Source organism: Vitis riparia, chromosome 4, assembly GCF_004353265.1.
Source record: "Vitis riparia cultivar Riparia Gloire de Montpellier isolate 1030 chromosome 4, EGFV_Vit.rip_1.0, whole genome shotgun sequence".
NCBI classification, from domain to species: domain Eukaryota; kingdom Viridiplantae; phylum Streptophyta; class Magnoliopsida; order Vitales; family Vitaceae; genus Vitis; species Vitis riparia.
The window spans coordinates 1,664,452-1,685,129 of record NC_048434.1 but is presented as its reverse complement, the minus strand read 5'-3'; the positions used below and the strand labels follow the sequence as shown (position 1 = coordinate 1,685,129).

The 20,678-nt window shown below is 30.4% G+C and overlaps 1 protein-coding gene across 1 annotated transcript; it reads right to left on the bottom strand.

Annotated features, from left to right (window-relative positions):
* Window positions 1-9: 9 nt before the first annotated feature.
* On the bottom strand, window positions 10-9,457 carry LOC117912622 (F-box/LRR-repeat protein 15). The gene is made up of 17 exons (XM_034827291.1): window positions 8,690-9,457; window positions 7,391-7,655; window positions 7,154-7,286; window positions 6,615-6,714; window positions 6,336-6,533; window positions 5,986-6,256; window positions 5,796-5,894; window positions 5,601-5,689; window positions 5,387-5,486; window positions 5,115-5,285; window positions 3,631-3,783; window positions 2,446-2,606; window positions 2,173-2,371; window positions 1,250-1,716; window positions 1,088-1,151; window positions 471-557; window positions 10-320 (listed from the first exon to the last, which is right to left on the bottom strand). Exons 1-17 carry the CDS (start codon window positions 9,088-9,090, stop codon window positions 249-251), a joined length of 3,030 nt encoding a protein of 1,009 aa, XP_034683182.1. The 5' UTR covers window positions 9,091-9,457; the 3' UTR covers window positions 10-248.
* Between the last annotated feature and the right edge of the window lie 11,221 nt (window positions 9,458-20,678).

Here is a 20,678-nt window from a genome sequence, read left to right as displayed (position 1 = left end):
TTGAAAATGTTGATGAAACAAGCAATATTCATTAATATCGAAAGTAAAAACTGGTTTATTATGTTGTTTACATTGTATTAGAGCTAACATGAAGTACCTACATAAGCAAAAATACCAACAACAAAACAGATATTTGCCATTTACAATAAATGGGAGCACATTATATAATTATCAAGCTACGGCCATCTGCAAATGAAGCAAATAATCAAGATGGAAAGAGCACAAAATTCTTGATTAGATCATGCAGTTCACAGGCTGCTGAAGATGCGCTTCAAACTGGGGCACACTGCTCGTAATGTTTTCATACTCGCATTGGACAACTATCAATAGAGAAAGGGGTTTGATCAGAGGATGCAAATAATGATGTATACAATACCAAAGAAAAACAGTAAGTCTTCGGTTGCGATTATGTGGGAATTATTGAAGTAGTTTCAGTAATAAATCAAAATCAATTTTGCAAGGTGACTCACCTTCGGACAAAAGCGGATATCAAGGGTCTCCAGCATGTTGCACTGAGATATGGCAGCCTCTACTGCTTCTACCGTGATGTTGCAAGACTAGAAATTTTTGAAATGATAACAAAATCCAAATTTCAAATTAAATTGGAAAACCACATTAGACCAAATGAGGAAGATATGGGGTCAAACCTAGATTAAAACAAATGGTTGGCAGATGAAATCTTTAGTAACAATGTGTAGCTAAGTGTATATCTTTATCAACTGCTAGCGGGATACAACCCAAAGCATCAAAACAAAAACCAGGACATGCCTCTTTGGCATGAGAAATAAAGTAGCTTTTCGGAACTCCCAAAATCTATCTCAAAAGATATAATTTCCATAGACAATATGGATAATTTCCAAAGTATATGGATAATAAAAAGTTCCATCAGAAGGTGACAACTAGCTACTGAGTGAGTTTCCACGGGTTGTACAATCCAGCCTTCATGGTTTTTTGTTGAAGGGGAGAGAGGGGTAATTGTGTCTTGTTATGTAGCCTATTGTTGCCACCAATAAAACAAAGTTTTATCTTATGATTTAAATGAGCTACTTCTTGATGGAGTAAGGATATCTAGGAGAAAAAGGTATACCTGAAGAAAGAGGCTGGTTAACCTCGGACACTCGAGCTTTAAAATTTCCAAGGAGGAGCAATTGCTGAACACCATGCATATAAAGGGAACTTTAAGCATGTGGAACAAGTTAAGAATTACAACAAATAGGCATAACCAATTTGAGAAAAAGGAGCACTTTACCTCAAATTAAGAAAGCAAAGATTGTAACAAGCAACATCAACTTCCTTCAAATTTGCAGAAAGAGAGAGGTTTAATGATGACAAATGGGTACAGCGTGCCATTGGTGGAATGAGAACTTTCTTAATATTCTGACATCCAACACAGTTAAGATTCTGCAGTAAGCGATTAGGCTGCTCAATTAGCTCATGGTCATCCCCGTGAGAAGACAAGCTAGATGTGTTATAAATGCTTGGCAACTCAGAAATGGGACCACTGCTAAAACCCCAATTCAGATCGTGCATATTTAGGCAGCCATTCAAGCTCACATGAGTGAGATGTGTACAACAAGCAAGAAGCTCCTCGATAGCTGACTGACAGAGGGCCCCATATGATAAGTCCAGCTCGCATAGAGCTGGGAGAGCACCTTCTTTATAAAGAGCTTCCAGTGATGAGTCAGTGAGATACTTGCATGCTTGTAATTTCAGTACCTTAAAGATGCAAAAGAGGATCAATATAACAAGAAGAGGACATGAGACAGGCCAACAAAAGTCCTCCTTCTCTCAAAAGCAGAAATTCAACCATCAAACAGTCATTCATATGAATGCTGCTAGGCTACCCAATACAATAACATTCCCTCAACAACCCCACAATATTATGCTATAAGCCAATAGCAATTATACCCAATGCAATGCAAACTCTAGGAAACTCTCATTATCAGAGAAGCTTGCAACATGAAGCGTGAAAACTGAATTAATGATTTAATGTTCAGGTCTTTGTTGCGATGTTTACCTAACCAAAAAAATAATAGAGATCAAGAACAAGACAGAGCACAATTAAAGAACCAAAACTCCAAAACATGCTTTGCAGTGCATAAACATAACTTAAGAATAATTGTCCCATATAGATTATGGCAGAGTACACAAATTAGGGATCACAAAAATAACCTTTAGCTGCAAGCAGGATTCAAAAACTGGCTGCAAGTTCATCAAAAAAGTGTATGACAGATCAAGCAAGGTCAAATGCGGCAGCAAGCGCAAAGAGGAGAGTCCATCATAACCCACAGATGGGCAAGACATCAGTATCAACGACTCAATGAAAGGGCATGAAGCAGCTGTTGCAGACAAGCAGTCATCCTTGAGTTTGCTGCATGAATAATAATAAGGGTGTCAGCTTTAGAAACATTGAGAACATCATAATAAGTATTTGTGCAACATGACCTGCAAAAGGAAGCATCTAGAGACGTCAACATAGGACAGTTAATGGATGCTTCAGATAGTCCACCACATCCTTTCAACTCAAGTTGAACCATGGATGGTGCTTCAATGTGGAGTGCACTCAATTTGGGACAAATTCCCAAGTTCAATGACCGAAGCCCAACCTACAACAAAAATGAAAATTTTCAGGAATGCAAGCAGAAATCATATGGATGATATATTGACTAGTTGCTGCAATATACATTTTGATGAATAAAAATATAATGGAATATAGTAACATCACAAGGCATAGATGTGCAACTAAAACAATGTTTGTAACATCTTTAGTAGGAGAGGTCAGTGGAATGTTATTAGAAGGTATGGCAGCAAACCATAGTAGTTATCTCAAGTGGAGAGGATCTAGAATGGGATTGAGACTTGAGAGTTGCCAACCTGAGAAGTGGCTAAGTGAGCCTTATAAGTAAGAGACAGCTGAGATACAAGCCCAAGAGCTAGGGCAGGGCTCTCAGCTAGTATCCTTGCCAGCATATGCAGTACTGCAGGGTGACATCTGTTCCAAGGGCAACCCTTTCAATCCTGTTGATGCAGGATTACCATGTCTCTCAATGAGACTCCAATTCCAACCACTAAACTAAAATCCCATTTACCAAGTACTTGACAATGAAGGCCCAGTCCATCGCCAAGGTAGACCACATTCATACTAATACAAATAAGGCATATTTGAGGGTGGGATAGGCAGATTAGCCCCTTGAAAGGGCTTTGGAGATTTTGCGAAGGAAGGGAATGTCAACCCATTCCTTTTGGTAGGCAGGGTGAAGAACCCCTGTTAGGCAAGGGTGGGGAGCTGCTACATTGGCTGAGGAAGGAAGAGACCACCCCAACCCCTTCCCCGCTCTTTAGCTAGCAGTGGGAGGGAAAGAAATGCTCTTACCTTGGCCAGATGGGAAGGGCGTATGAGCAGGTTGATGCAATGGAAGATACAATATACATCTCAATCTATGAAATAAAATAGCAAACTAACTTACATCTGCATAAAGTGTTCTTAGAATTATGTATTAATATGGTAGTTTCTCAATGAACTATGTCTGGCCTCACCAAAGGATTGAAAGTTAACAGAATATAACAATCAAGAATTTTATTGACATACACTTGATCAGAAAATGCAGGCATTCAATCATTCTCACTTACAGGGCGAAATGATGCTCTTTCAAGATGATCACAACCATCTAAATGAACTTGCTCAAGATAGGGGCATATGAGTTCAAGAGAAGTAATGGCACGACAACCAACCAGTGAAAGACTGACTAAGGAGGTACTGCGGAATCCCACTGCTGTCAAGCACTGAACAAAGTTAAAGAAGCAGAGTCAATCAATGGGAAAATCCATGACAAGTATGATAAGATATTTGAATATGTCATACCACTAATTTGCACTGCAGAAAGTAAGACACTTTAGATTCTAGCAATATATGTATATATAAATTAATATAAGCTAGTTTAAAAGTTATATCAGCCTGTGTGCTAACTTCAGCTTGGTTATAGCCACCACCAGAGTAGAACTATTTTTTTTTTTTGATAGGTACCACCAGAGTAGAACTAATACTTTTTTTGATAGGTACCACCAGAGTAGAACTAATTAAGCTCAGGTGAAGCTCCCAAGTTCCATCCTACCTCAACTAAATGGGGTTTTGAACATCCCCATTCTCTTTTACACCCATATACCTGAGACACAGTCCAGCCATATCTTGACTTTTCCAGCTAATGCCATAATGTGCTTCGGTAGGGGTAGTCTATGTCACTCTCAGCACTCCCTACCTTCAGGTGTTCACCCAATATGTGTAAGATAGTAAGAATTATTACTTGATACATAATTTAGGAATTGGAGTTATCACTCCATAGGCATTCCACAATCATACAGCACCCCACAGGCACTCCTCAACTTCATCGATCCAACTCCAACTGGGTAAGCAATATCCTCCACCTCTTGCTCTTTATAGATATTTTTATATATATTTTGTATCAGAATCCTCTCAAAAGATAACCAGCATAAATTAATTAAAAAAGGTTACTATACACTTAGTTAAAACTCTAGTTTTATTAAAATTGCATTTCAAGGTGTGTATGTGAACTATCAAATCAGAACTCAAACAGAAGACTGAAATATCAACACGATCTTGTGACTACCATGCACCAATCAATTTGTGCAGAGATGATACACAGCTGCCTAGTTGATCCAAGTAGTGATTCCTAAAAAGAAAAATAAGAACCAGAATATAGGTCCTCATAATGCAGACTACAAGTGGCATTACCCCAATGTATGAGAAACTAATCTTTACATATCTGGCAATAGCATGTGGTTCTTCTAATATCTGTTTGTTAAATCCAAACAACCTAATACCTCAAAATGTTAAAAAGAACATCTTGCCATAAAATAAAGAAAATAAACTTTAGTGACATAGATGTTAATCTCAGACTTGGCATATCATTAGCAACTACTGAGTGTTTCATGTGAAGAACCGGTAAAGAGAAAATAAATGATACTAACAAAACGTCATCATAATCATGTTGGAACTACCATATTCTTTGTTTCATTAGCCTTTAAACCAGCACATGAAAAGCAGGAGCAAGATTCATAAAATTATAATTTAAAAAAAAAAATCATGATTCACAAACCTCGCAGTTATCTAGAACTAATGATTTTAGCATGGGGCATCCACCATCATCACTAAAAACATCACAAATGGAGTTTGTGAGAGATTCACAATCTGTCAGGTCCACTTCTTGCAAATATTGGCATTGCAGAGCTAATGTAGTTAAACTTGCTTGCTTTTGCAACACTAATTTCTGCATTATCATAAACATATTCCCTTCAGGATTTTATCTTTTTAAAATTGATGGAACCAAGCACTGGAAGGAACTGTATTGTTTTTTAATGAAATACAAACCTGAAGTGAATTTGAACTAACATTGATTCGGTGGAGTGCAGGACAATTAGACACAGTCATAGATGACAACATGGTACTTCGTAAATTTAAATCAACAAACCTGCAGAAATAATAATAACAACAAAATATTACTATTTATGATAGAGCATAACAGAAATACCCAAGAAGGGATTTTTTTAAGTGCACGAAAGGGTGTGGGAATGGTTAATCATACTTGCGACAATGCACTAGTCTAATATTTTGCAAACGAGGAAGGTCCAGGGACACTGAAGTCAATAAGCTGCAATTATCAAGCTCCAAAACCTGCAGCAAAGTCAGAATTACATTTGACAGATTCAGACAATTCACTCAGAAATGCCACCAGAGACACCTAAGGCAAAATCAAAATCTGGGACAAGAAATTCCAAACCTCCAACATATAACTATGCGATATTGCAGCCATGGAAGCTGAAGTTATGCCCTCACAACTGTGAAGCTTAAGAACTGTCAACATTGACAGCCTTACAGACTTCCAAAGAAAAAAAGCAAAAGAAAATGTCAAATAGAGGTATATTCAAATACCCACCTAGATAAAGATGGTTCAAACTAGGAAGACAAACCTCAAGTGAGATGTTTGGGCAGTATGATGCATCAAGAATATGAAGATTAGCACAAGTGAGGGCTATTTCACGAAGGGTATCATCACTAACACATGAACAATTTGACATATCCAAAGATTCCAATAAAGGGCATGATGTTGCTGCTGAGCGAATTGCAGCATCTGTAAGCTTGTGGCAAGAGCCTATATCAAGGTCGTGCAAAAGAGGGCAATTAAGCACAGCATGTGCCATACTGCTGCGCTTCAGAGACAAGGTTTCAAGCTGGGGGCACCTGCCAAAAATCACATTTTATTACAGAAATTGACTGAAAGACATGTCCATAGTCTGATCTAAAACTTTGTAATGTTTACCTGACAGATATACGGAGTACGCGACATTTCGTAATTTGAAGATGATGCAATCTATCATGGTATATTGGTATCTCCTGGATACCATTACCAAGAGTAGCATCATTAACAAGCAGTCTCTTCAACATATAACAATCAGCCAAGGCTTGAAAAAATGCATCCCCTAATGTTCCTTTCCCCAAGGTTAAGGTCTCCAGATTTCTGAAACACCAGATATATATCAGCAATAATGGATAATAGATACTTGATCACAGAAGTTTAAACAGTACAAAAGTCAGTTACCTTAAAGAAGACATCGCTGTCATAACCAGCGAGTGAATTGAAGGAGCACCAAAAATATTCACTTCAGTGGCATTCAGATATCTACGACACATATCCTCAACTGCAAATGAATATAATTAGTGAGCAATTTGACACACATTTACTTACCAAGGAAAAATTGGTGAAGAAGAAAGGCATTACCAATAAATAAATAAATAAAACAAAGCTATCCCTGAGATTCGCATGGTCATTTACCATTGGATTTTTTAACAATCCCATGTCCAAATTCACAATTATTATGTTAAAAGATTCTCATCTATTCTATCTTATTTTTCCCATATGCATTACAAATATTCTGGTATTTGATTCACATATTTAGAGGATTTTAGGCGTATTTTTAAAAAAATTCATAGTTCAACAAGTAAATCGAATCAACACAAGTAGAAGCATGGCAAGGAGGGAAAGAAGAAAAGCAGGTGGGGGGGGGGGTGGGAAGAGAGAGAGACTTTCGCCTCTAACCTTGTTTGAGCACTAATTTCCAAAGATAAAATAGAACTCACACTGTTCTTCAGATATGTTCCGATTTTCAAAATTCAGACACCTCCAGAAGTCTTCATGAGAACTACCAGCTCGCCACTGCTTGCAGACTATAGCAGCTCGACAAAGATTAACATGGTCCAAGAAAGAGAAAACCTGAAAACACATAGAACAAAATTGAAAAGGCAGAAGTTAAGAGTATGAAGCAAGTCACATCAATTAGTTTCTTTCTCTCTAAAAACATATGGGTCTATGCTTACCATGTGCAATAAGTCATCTGTAAGATCCATCCGAACTTCTAAATCTTCCATTTTTGAAGTACTAAATCCATCTCCTTCCTCCTCATCTCTCCCATCATTAGAATCAAGTGGATCCTCATCATCACCATCATTGGACATTGTGGTGAGACGCAGGATCTCGTTATTAAAAGGAATTGGACTCTGACTGACATTATAATCCCTGTCTGTGGACGAACTAGAATTTCCAGCTTCCAAAGGCATAGCAGTTATTGCATAAGTGCAACCCCTGCCACAAAAACAGCTTCCATAATAAGTAGCAACAAACATCAAAACATGAAGCATAACTTACATTTTGAAGATCATGTGACTTCCAACATGGGTCGCCTAATAAGTTCTAATACGATATGCATCATAACTTCCAAATAAGAATGACGTGAAGTCAACATGAGGTTGCTAGCTGGCCTGTTGGCCTTGTACAAAAGAAGCATGCCTGAATCTTGCCTTTATCAAGGTTTGAGGCTTTTTTGGTATGAGATGGGATTTAAACCCCCTTTCTGTATCTCATCATAGACTCCAGACCAAAAAGGGGAATAATCAACTTAGTACTAGAGAGACCAGAAGCTAGTACTTTTGTCGGGTTTTCAGCAAATATGAGTGATAGAATGGAAAACCCAAATATTTTTTATGTAGATAATTTTAGGAACAGACTTCAAGTGATGGAAAACTGACTCGTTGGCCTGATACCTAAATGTATATTAACCAACTGGGACATGGGACTAAAGAAGTCTTCAGCCCTGATGTCTAACCCGGGTTTTTGAGAGCTCTGTTGGTGATGGGGAGTTTCAAGGTTCATTTCATGCACCAAAAAACTTACCTAAACAAAAACTACTAACAGACTCTCCCATCGCCTTCAACTATGTTCTCATCAAGAATGTACTACCCATGCTTTGTCAATATTATTTTTAAGATGACGCCAATAGTATAGCCCATAATTATCTTAACGAACAGCTTAATTTCACTGAAAAACACCCCAAAGAAAGTTCAAAGAAAATTTTAAAATATGACAGACCCAGACCATAAAAGTAACCATTTGTTCACTACTAAAATTGATAGACCAACAAACCAAAACAATAGCAGTAATTTAAAGATTGAGGCAAATAAAACGAGATTACTTAAAAATGGTTCCATTCTTGAGCAAATTTTAACCATTTTTCTTCCATTTCCTTTAATTTTTTTCCCAGGAACCAAACATAGGGTTAATTAATTCTCCTACGAAAAACAATTAGGGAACCAAACACGACACGGATAGAGAGGCCTTACTGGGAATACGAATGAACTTTGGCCCGCTTATGGTGCACATCCCAAGAATCGCGATCATCAGAATCGCAGTCATCCCTCTCCGACCCTTCCGGCCGATCACATTTCTCAGGAAAAAACGCCTCGCCGTTGTCCCCAATCCCTTGTCCGCTAGTCGACGCAAACTGATCAAACTGCCTCCAACCCCCCACCCCAAGCTGCCACTGGTCACCACCTCCACCGCCACCGCCGCTGCCGACGACCATCTCGTTCTCTTCAAGATCACTCATCTGACCACCTAGCAAAAACCCTAATTCCTTCCCTTCAGACTCATCATCGTTCTCATTTCCGAACATCCCCTCTCTCATCGTTCCCCTCACTTCTTCTTCGTCTTCTCCCAACCCAAAGCAGCACCAAATCTTCATGCACCCACCGCAAAGCCCTCACCTTTCCGAACCCTAGCTCCCGATCTCACCCATCCCTCCAACCACACACCAAAACCCTAACTCCACCAAAATCCCAAAAAACAAAAACAAAAAAAAAAAAAAAAACCCAGAAAATCCAAAAATAAAAACACAGAATCCAAGAATTCCTCGATGTGTTCGAAACCCTAGAATTGGATGTATCGACCCGTTCTCAACGGGCCAAATCAAACGGATCTTGGAATCAGAGAGACAGAGAAAGAGAGTTGAAGAGATCTGATCGGATCTTTGGTTCTGGGCTTCGCTTTCTTGATTTTCCTTTTTCCTTTCTTTCCTTTTTTTTTTTTTTTTTTTTGGTTTTTATAAAGAAAAATGACTAGAGGAGTTTGATACTAATACCGAAATATCGGGCCCTTGTCTTCGCCTTATATCGAAGGCGGAGCTCCACTCCACCACTCACGTCCTCCGCTTTTCTTCAATCTTTCCACTCATTTTCTTCTCTTAAATTAAAAATAATAATAATAAAATAAATAATTCATTTCCCTTTTTTTACCATTTTAAAAAATTTATTACCAATATTTAATATAAATATAAATATATTCTCTATCTTTTTTATTATTTTTAGTGTTTTTAACGACATCTAATTTAATTATTTGTCCTTCAATTTAAGAAATTGATGTAATTATTAAGAATCATTTTTATAAAAATTGGCAAGTGCTCCATAATTTAAAGTAATAATTATTTTAGAAAAAAATATATAATAAAATTTTAATTATTTTAAAATTTTAAAAGTTTATAAAATTTTAAGAAGTAATTGTTATTATTATTATTATTATTATTATGTGGATTAATAAGAGTCACGCACAAAAGCATTTCCAAACAAACAGACCCTTATTTAAAATACAGGAAATGATGGCTTATCTCCAGGGGAAAAGTCAGTTTATCCGTGGCTGTAAGCGTGGATCACGTGAAGGTCCAGAAAATCTCAACGGCTGTGATGTTTCGATCGATTGCAGGACCACAATAAGGGTGTTGACTGGACGCGCAAGTCAAACTACAGTCGACGCTTCCAGCCGTGGGTTCTGCATACCATCAAATGGAGGTCAAACTCACCTATTCCCACAGAGACAACAGAACGAGTTATTGACTTCATCTTCCTTTCTTTTCTTTTTTTTAATTAAATATTAAATTATCTTTATCATCTCATTCTCCACATTTATCTTATTTGAAAACTATTATGCTTGTAACAATCATTTCAAAGATTGATTTTCAATGTATGTAAACCCCATCCCATAATTTTTTCTATTAGAATCCAATCATATTAATGTGGAATTTTCAATATTTAGTAATTAATTATAACTTTGAAAAAAAAATTATGCCTCTTTTGATAGTTTAAATTTTTTTTTTAGGAAAATGAAATAAAGGAAATAATAAAAATAGAAATTATAATAAATGAAAAAAAGTAAAAGGACAAATTTGTTTTACATTTTCAATTTTTGATTTTGAAAATTCTTTTTTAAATTGTATCTCTAAATTCAAATTTAGAAAATAGGTTTTCATGTTATTCTTCTCAAATAGACTATAAGTTTATATACAATATAAAAAATTTTCAAACATTATCCATATTTTTAATTATTTATAAAAAAATAAAAATATATGAAAACTTCCCAAAAATATTTTGAAACAATTCAAACCAACATGGTATTGGAATAAATTTTAAAGACACCATTTTTTAACTAAAAAAAACATGTTTTCAAAAACCATTTTCAAATGGAATAATTTTTTATTATATTTATTTAAAAAAAATTTACTCATCTGTATAAAATAAACATAGAAATTTCAAAATAATTTCTTTAAATTTTTGTTTTTTTCTAAAATTAATTAATTAAAAATGATGAAATAATTCTAAATAACTCATTTATGAATTTAGCCGTTCTCATGTTTTTACTTAATAAATAACCTATTCTTTTATATAAATGCTTCTTTTTTTTTTATCATTTGAAGTATTTAAATATAGGTTTTAAAAAAATAGTTATTTTTATAAATTAAAAAAAAAAAACATGCACAATTTTGTCAAGTTTTTTATAAATTTTGAAATTTTAATGATTTTTAGAATGTGTTTAACAATATTTATACTCAAAATGATTTTAGTTAAAGTGTTTTTTTAAATGTTTTGAAAATATTACAAGTGATTTTTTAATGCTATCAATAATTTTTTAAGCTTTTGAAAATATTTCTTAATTTTTTAAAAACATATAGGGTTTGTTTGAGAACCATTTTTAAAATAGTTTTCTAATTTTTAAAACAAAAAATAAAAAAATAAAAAAAAACAATAACTAAAAATTGTTTTATGTTATTTGTTATTAAATAAAATATTTTTAAATAACATATTTTAATTATTTTCACTTATTTTTGATGATTTTTTAAAAAAATAATTATATAAACGTGTGGAATTATTATTAAAATATTAAATATTAAAACATATTAAGTTTTTAAACTTACAAAAATTATAAAATAATTTTTTAAAAATTATTATAAAAAACTATGTTTTATAATTATTTTTTAAACAACCTAATTTATTTTAAGATAAACAATTTTTAAGTTAAAATTGCTTCGTAAAACTATCGTGACTCAAAGTCAAATACCACCTACTTCCCATGATACAAATAAAACATTAATGTAAAAATGGAGTTTTGTAATGCTAATTGTTTTAAATATTTATGTGGAATAAATTATTTTATTCAACATTCACTCTATTTCGTTAGGTGAAAGAAGAGGGGGCCCCGTCTAATGGAAGAAGATGGAGAGTTGAGCTACCGCAATTCTGCAGTTCTGCAACTATTTTTCAACTTTTTATAATTTTTATGTATTTTAAATTTTAAAATTAAAATTATTTTGATGTCCTCAGGATTTTATATTTTATATATATTTTTTTTTCAAAAGAGAAAAAGTACAATCCTCTGCGACACTGATTGCAGCATGCCAGCACGTACGGCGCGTGTTTAAAGACATTTGAGTACTTCCTTTGAGCCCGTGACCAGGCCTTGGCCCAATTCGACCTCGACCTGGGCCCAACCCTTATGTTAACTTGACGCTTGAAAGCCCAACCCCAAATGATCCAATAGAAGCCTGCCAGATGTAAAATGAGAGACAATATAAATCACCTCACAACTATTAGAAATGCTTTGACAATTAATAGTAAATTAATCAGCTTTGATTATTTTATTCTACTGGATGAAATTGTATCTACTCATTTGAATTGTTATATATCTATTATGATTATTTTTTTTCAAATATTAGTTTAAAAGTGTTTTCTAAAAACACTTTTATCTTAGAAAATATTTTTGAAGAAAAATCAGTGATTTACACAAAATTTTTAAAAACTTTAAAAAAAAGTTAAAAAATCATTTGGAGTTTGTTTCACAATGATTTTAAATAATGCTTTTGGCCTACAAAGCGTTTAGGAAAAAAAGTAGACGTTTGGTCAAATTTATGAAACGTTTTTAAAAAATATGAAAAATCATTTATAGTTTTGCAAAATCACTTGTCATATTTTTTGAAAAAAACATTTGATAAGTGATCATCCTAAAAATGCTTTTACATAAAATACTTCTACTAAAAACACAATCACAAAATATATTTTTTTATAAATACGTTTGATAATGTTTTTAGTGAAAGCATTTTTTTTTAAAGTATTTTTAGGAGAATTATCTATAAAATATTTTTTTTAAATGTTATAAATAATTTTTAAAAATTTTAAAAGTGCTTTATAAATTTTGTTAAATACCTTTTTTTTTTTTTCAAAGACACTTTTTTAGTTAAATATATTTCATAAAATTATGGTCATTTGATAGAGAAATACTTAATAAATAATTAAACACCATAAGCGAGAGATATAAAATAGACATACTGTTTAGGGTGTTTGGTATGTGAGAATGAAGAGTGAAAATAAAATATTTCATTCCTTTTTTATTTTCATGTTTAGATAAATTTTATGAAGACAGAAATAGAATAAAAAACGATTATGTTATAAAGTGGGATTTAGGTGGTATTTTGATTCATTTATCATAGTATAAAATTACTAGTCTACCCTTAAATTTTATTCATAAAGCTAAGAGTATTATTGTCAAATTATTTATTTTTTATTCTTATTTCTATTATTATCAAACATTAAAATAAAAACAAATAATCATTTTAATATTAAATTTATAAGTTCATTCAAACACTAGAAATAAAATCACCAAATTAATTTTCATTCATAATAAAATAAAAATAAAAATAAAATATTCATTTACATTCTGTATTTCTTGTACCAAACACTCCTGTAGACCACTTCCTTGCTTCCCAGAAAGAAAGAAAAAAAATAGTGTTTCACCACGACCTGAAATTAATTACCTCTACTTTTATTACTATAAATGCTTTCACTAATCATTCCAAAAGAATGATGATTAAGAATGATTTAGGCATTTGGGTAAGAAATGAGATGAGGAAATGGTGATTGGCCCCCCAGTGTGGGAACAAGGAGGGCCCATTGGCCCAATCAAAGGTGAGAGAAAGATGTTGAAAGATTGTTTGGTCCATCTAATGCTTGACAGTTTCCAAGGATAGTGTATACAGCTATGTGGCCGACCATTGACCCTTTTTTTTTTTTCTTTTTTTTCTTCCCACTTTTATGTATCCCGACTCAGCATTTAATGGGCCATACATCACAAAATATCAAGACATATTATATCATTGCTTGTTCAATTTTTCCTTTCCACATGTGACTTGGATGCAAGTCTTGCTAGGTTCTTCTCCCATCAAATCTATCAATTAAGTTTCATATATATATATATATATATATATAAAAGCAAATATAGAAATGAAGCGGGTATATGTATAACCCGACCTCAAAATTTTTTTGAAATAAAGATAAACGGATTTAGAATAGATTTAAAACTTTTTATTTTAACTCAAGTACGAAGTTTTTATCGCATTAGAATAACAAAGTTTATAGTTAAGAGATGTAAAAATTCAATTAGTCTAAATTTAACTTGGAATATTAAATATGTTATCTTAAACAAATGAATAATTCTTTCTAATGATTGAGTAATGAATGAATGATGGGGTAATAAATGAGTGATCACGTGGAATAATTTTGATTGTAAATGATAAAAAAGTTGTTATATTTGTTTTAATAAGAGTTGAACAATTTTATATTAAATGAATTTTTAACAATCCTTTTTTAACAATATTTTTGTCATTTCGAATAATAGGGTTTGACAAATTATGTTAGGAAGTGTTCCAAATTTCTAATTAGTAAGATTTCTTTTTGTAAATAATAATATATTATGATATTTTATAAGTTGATATATTATTATAATATTGTATATTTTTTGTAGAATAAAAAAAAGTTGTTGGAAATATCTTTATAAGTTAATATAAGTTTAGGGGAAAAAGTCATGAGATGAACATTGACAAGATTATATAAGATGAATAGAAATGTGAGAAAGAAACATAAATGCCTAATGGATCGAGGGAATTGTAGAAATATGGATGTTTCGAGAATTTAATAGTAGGATATGGATACAAGGAATAAAGAAACATAGGATGTTTCGAGACTCAATAGTTGTATATGGTTATGTAATTCGTAATGTCCTATGTTGTATGATAGAAAGATTATTTGTATTGAGTATGTTATGTTCGACCGAACAACGTTAAAACCTCAACGTCTTTGTATTGAGTATTTTATCTTTGTGATTTTGAATTAATATTGTTTGCATTAAAGCTTTCGTTGGTGCAATAAAGTCAATTACAAATAAATTTATAATTTGTTTGACAGTGAATGAAACATTTTTAACTTAAAAAATGTTTTTAAATAAATAAAAAAAGTAGGTGTATGACAAAATTTACTATAAACACTTTTAAAATTTTTAAAAATTACTTGTATTATTCCATAAATAATATGATAAATAAAATAAATTATAATAATATTTAAGATAATTATCCATGGACAATCAAAAGATAATATGAAAATAAAATTTAGTTATACAATTATTATAAATAATAAATCATCATAATTAAAATAAAATGATAGTTATTATAATAAATAAAATAATTATCTCCAAAAAATAAAAAGATTTCTTGAAAACTTCAAGAAAATGGGAAGCTCCCTATTTAATAATTGACCCTTCCTTACAAATGGCCACCAACCTTGCCCCGTAACTGGGCCCTTTATACGCCACTAAAATCTCTTTAAGACCATGACCAACCTTGCCCAATGGCTGGGCCTTTATCTTTGTTGCTCCTCCACGAGTAATCCGCTTCGATACATGTAACCCACGTTTATTTTGTGTGATAAAATATTTTTAAAATAAAAAATTTAAGAAATATTTTTAAAAAAAAAGAGATAAAAATTAAGAAAATTTTGCAAATTCATCTACATTTTTCATCTTGAAAAAAAATGTATCAAATTCATGAAATTATTTCAAATAATTTATTATTTTTAATAAAATATTTATCCTTGATGTACACGTTATAAGTTTGGATATATATTTATTGAAATTTAAAAAGAGAAAAATAAAATATTTAAATGTATTAACAATTATAAATAAACTTAAATTTTTTTTATTGGATCGAATATTCAAATTTTTTCTTAAATCCATTTACCATTTAAATGTATTATATGTGTACAAGTAAGTTTATAAAAAAAGGTTTTGACTTTAGGATGTTTGATAAATCAATTTAATAACTTAATTTAAGTTATTAAGTAAATTAAATATGTTTGATAAAATTATGTAATGGTGTAAATTAAAGTAAAAATTAACGTTAATAAATAAATAAAAATAATTAAATTAACTTATTCTTAAGTTTACATTTTTGTTTTATCTTTTTACCCTTATTATCTCCACGATATCCTTTGTAATTTTATGATATTTACTATTACTCACCTCCTTTACTATAATTATAATTCATGATGATAAATGTGTTAATTTTGTTATTTATAATAAATTTTAAATTAATATTATCAAATAACTTTAGTACTTAAAGTAAAAATTAATTAAATGTATTTGATAAAATGATCTAATGGTATAAATTAAAGTAAAAATTAACTTTAAGAAATAAATAAAAATAATTAACTTATTATTAAGTTTACATTTTTTTTTTATATTTTTACCTTTATTATCTCCACGATATCTTTTGTAATTTTATGATCTTTACGGTTACTCACCTCCTTTACCATAACTATAATTTATAAGGATAAATATGTTAATTTTATTATTTATAATTAATTTTAAATTGATATTATCAAATAATTATAATACTTAAAGTAAAAATTAAATAATGTATTTCAAGTTAATAATTTAAATATAATTTAACATAAAATCAATTTAAGTCATTAAATAATAAGTATTAAGTTTAACTAAATATCTTATTAGAAAAATGACTTAATAACAAATAAAAATAATATTACTTCTAACAGAAGTCTCAAAAATAGAGATTTACAAAGAAAAAAAATGTTGGATTTTAATATAAAAACTATGAAAAAAGATTGAATAAATTAAAATTAATTTACATATAAAAAAGTTAAAATGAATTTGAGATAATATATAAAAATAATTTATAGAATTTAAATTTATTTTTTATTTTCTTCTATTTTTTTCTCTATATTTTTTCCTTGAATTTTTCTTATATTTCTAGAAAACAAACATACCCTTAAAAATTAAAATATGTAGAAAAGATTGTTATATATATATATATATATATATATAATGTAACAATGAAAATGAAATAATTATTCAGATCATTCATTTTAAAGATTGATACTCTAAATATTAAATCCAAAATTCTTGATCAATTGTGGTGGGGTAAATCTTGTTTATTTTGGATCGACATGTGACCAAAAATTTGATATTTACTAAAATAGGTATGTTTTCAAAAATTGGTGATCGTGTTTGGAACTTTGGAATCACAAGTGACCAAAAAAAATTAATGGACTTTTAAAATGGACTACTTATGGGCCAAACCAGTGCCTTTTGAGGGTTGTCAGGGAAATGGGCCTAATTTAAAACCTAAGCCCTTCATAATGAGATGGGCTTATGCACACCATAATGGGCATGGTATCATTAATGCTCCATAGGCTAAAGTACATGGTACGGAGTCCAGACTAGAGCCCAGCACGCATGATTTCTGAATCTCAACATTACTGGCCCAATAACGAGTTTCGAAGAACCACGGCTGTCGGCCCATACCTTTTAGCCGAACTCTCTTTGTCCGATCAACCTTATAAACTGCCCCACCAAACTTTCACGGGTACATATCCTTTGTTTGGCTGACGAGAAACCAGAAGAAAACAATTGCCTGCATTAAACTTATTGAATTACAATTATATCCTCCTCAACAGAGTTCATTGCTTTTATTCAATTAAAATTCTTCAACATTTATTATATTTAAAAGTGAGGAAACACGACAATGAACTTTTGTTTGTTTCCCAGTAAAAAAAAAAGGAAAAGAAAAAAAACTTAGACCTCACCAATCATCACCATTATCTTGTAGTTTAACAAATATTTTATTATTTATTTATTTATTTACTTATTCGGATTATGATTTTTTTTAATATTTAATTTAAACACTATCTGACAAGGAAACCCACATAAGCAAACTTTTTATTTTCTTTTCTATTTTTAAATACTAAAAGCTTCACTAAAAGAAATTTATTTTGTTTTTTAAAGAAAAAGTGAACTTTCCGTAATTCAAAGAAAGAAAAAATATTAGTGCAAGTTGGAGATAAAAGTAGATGGTACTCATGAATACTACTAAGTCCTTAATATTCTATTAGCAATTTGTTTAGATTTAGTTTTCATGTGTTACTCAAAAAGGATCATGCAATGATCAAATATAATTTTAGAAATTTTATGGATGCCTTTTATCAAAATAGTCCTGAAAAATTATTTTTAATAATTGTTTTTATAATATTTTTTTAGAATCAAAATTTTGAAATGTTTTTCAATTTATTTTTATATTTTACAAATAACTTTTCGTGATTTATTTTTAACTAGTCTTCATATTTATATGATTATATTTTAAACTAATATTTAGAAAATAAGTAAAAATAATTTAAAATAAATAATAAATGTTATTGAAAACATCATATTTTATGTTTTTAAAGACAAAAGTTTAGGTTGTTTTTCTAACTGTTTTTGAAAATAAAACAATTGTTAAAACTGTTTTTTTTATGTTTTACAAAACAAATTTCTATTTGGAAAGTTAAAATATTTTAAACATATTTTTTATATTTTTAAATATATTTGAAAAATAAATTTATATGTATTGCTTTATATTTAATCATTTTTCATGTTTGTATAATTATTTTTTGAAAACAACTTTAAAAAAACAATCGAAAATAACTAAAAAATGTTCATATAAAACCCATGTTTTTGTTTTCAAGAATAAAAAACAATTTTTTATTTTCTGGTTACCAAACAAGTTTTTTTGTTTTTTATTTTAGAGGACATAAAAATGTTTTCAAAAATAGTTATCAAACAGATCCCGTTTTTTGTTTTTTGTTATCAAACCTATTTTCCTATTTTCTTGTCATGAATATTAAAAAACTATTTTTAAAAACAGTTACCAAATAAAATCTATATTTTCATACATAGTTAGTTTATTCAAGTAAATTTTTATTTAATTAAAAATTTAAAAATATCAAAATTAACATTACTTTTAGTAAATAAAATTTTAAAATACAACTATTTATGAAAAAAAAATTCAATCACACAATTGTAATACATTGGTTGACCTACCCCCACATCAATAACGATAACTACAACATGGAATGCCATTCCAAACAAGCCCCTAAAAATAACCGAATATAAAATGATAAAAATTCTTCCAATAAAAGTAGGTTCAATTTCATGTTCTTTTAATAATTCAAAGAGCTTCACTATAGTTTTATTTTGTAACTAAAGCATTGTTAAATAACACTCACATTTTATTTATTTATTTATTTAAAAAAATTGAAAATTAGATGTCATTTTAGAATTTACAATTTTTTTTGCATTTTGCTTTTGAAAAAGGATGTTCATTAATATTTTTTACTTGAGAAATTTCAATAATAAAAATAATAATAATAACAATAATTTGGCATCCCACTCAATAACATAGTTGTAAAAAGAAGGATAGGGGCAAGGGGGGAGTGGACCTCACTTCAAGAGCTAGCTTTGCTTTTGTCTTGAAACCCAATCGACACGGCATGGCTACAACTGTAAAGGTGACCAAGTACTTGAAAAAACTTTTTGTAATTATTCACAAGGGTATATGAAATTATTGGTAGCTTAATTGGGGTAGGTCAAATGAAAGAGGAAGATGCATAATGGAAGTTGGGTCAAAAGCCCTAAAGCATATCCACTTGAAGAGCCATGATCTCCATGAAATTGACCCTTGGATTCCGCTATAGTAATATTGCTTTTAAACGTTGGCCTCCCTAGGGTTAGTCCTCTTAGAAAGTGACCTTCTCCTCTATTTGTTTATTCATTTTTTTCTTTGGATGTTAGCTTTAAGACAACAAAAGCAAAGTAATGGGAGAAAGAATAATATCATTTTAGTTAGATACATACATAGGATACAAAGAACAATATTATTTACTTTAAATGATGGACGAAGTATATTTTAAAAGTTACTCAAATTATGGATAAGACTGTGGTATTGATTTAAATCATTTTTAATCGTTATTTTGTTTATTTTTAAAACAATTTAGAAAATCATAATTAATAATACTTTTTTTTTTTTTGCAATTCACAAAATGTTAAACAAACTTTATTTTTCTCAAACTAAATATAATAATGTCTTAATCTACCAATATTAAATATCCTAAAAAATTACTTAAAAATAGTTAAAAATCATGGGGAAAAGTATTTTTATAATTATTGTTATATAAATATCAAATATGTTTTTATTTTTAATTTTTAAAAACAAAAAAAATTAAAACATATATTAAATAATGGTGAAGTGTCCTTAATTATTTTGAAAAATATTAAATAATAGTGGTTGAATATGAAAAAATGTGAACATAGTTACAAGTGTTGGGCATACAAGTAAGTACATCCTATAGATACTCTCTTATTCTCTTGGATTCTACTTTTTGATAAATCTTCCTTAAAAAATAACAAATCGTACAAAATGTACAAAATAATAGCAAAAAAAAGGGGTGAATTTTCTTTTGAGTTGATTTGGAGTAGTGAGAAGCATGTGCTTTAAGTTGGCACAAAATCCCATTTTAAAAAAAAAATAATAAAAATATTAAAATATGAAAACCATGCATGACACATTTATAGAGGACGTATGGCAAAGTTGCATGGGATTAAATGAAGAGAGGAGATTTGATTGGCTGGTGCTTCTTACAAGAAATCATGATCTTATAATTGCCTTGTGAAACCCTATAGGGGAACCCACCTACTACATCAACTTTTCTCTGCTTTTCATAAGAGGAAAAGGAAAAGAAAAGAAAAGAAAAGAAAAGAAAAAAAAAAGGGGGAGGAAAGGAAAGGAAAAGTTGGGGGATGGAGAAACCAAGTAGATTTGATTTTGCATGAAGCCAAACAGACCCCGAGGTG

What these genes read in the sequence shown, in the direction of transcription:
- LOC117912622 (XM_034827291.1), bottom strand. Translation starts at nt 9,090, where the DNA reads ATGAAGATTTGGTGCTGCTTTGGGTTGGGAGAAGACGAAGAAGAAGTG. An exon ending in GCCCAAACATCTCACTTGAG is followed by an intron (nt 5,895 to 5,985) that starts GTTTGTCTTCCT and finishes TTTCTTTGGAAG; the next exon opens with TCTGTAAGGCTGTCAATGTT. An exon ending in CTAGATGCTTCCTTTTGCAG is followed by an intron (nt 2,372 to 2,445) that starts GTCATGTTGCAC and finishes TTATTCATGCAG; the next exon opens with CAAACTCAAGGATGACTGCT.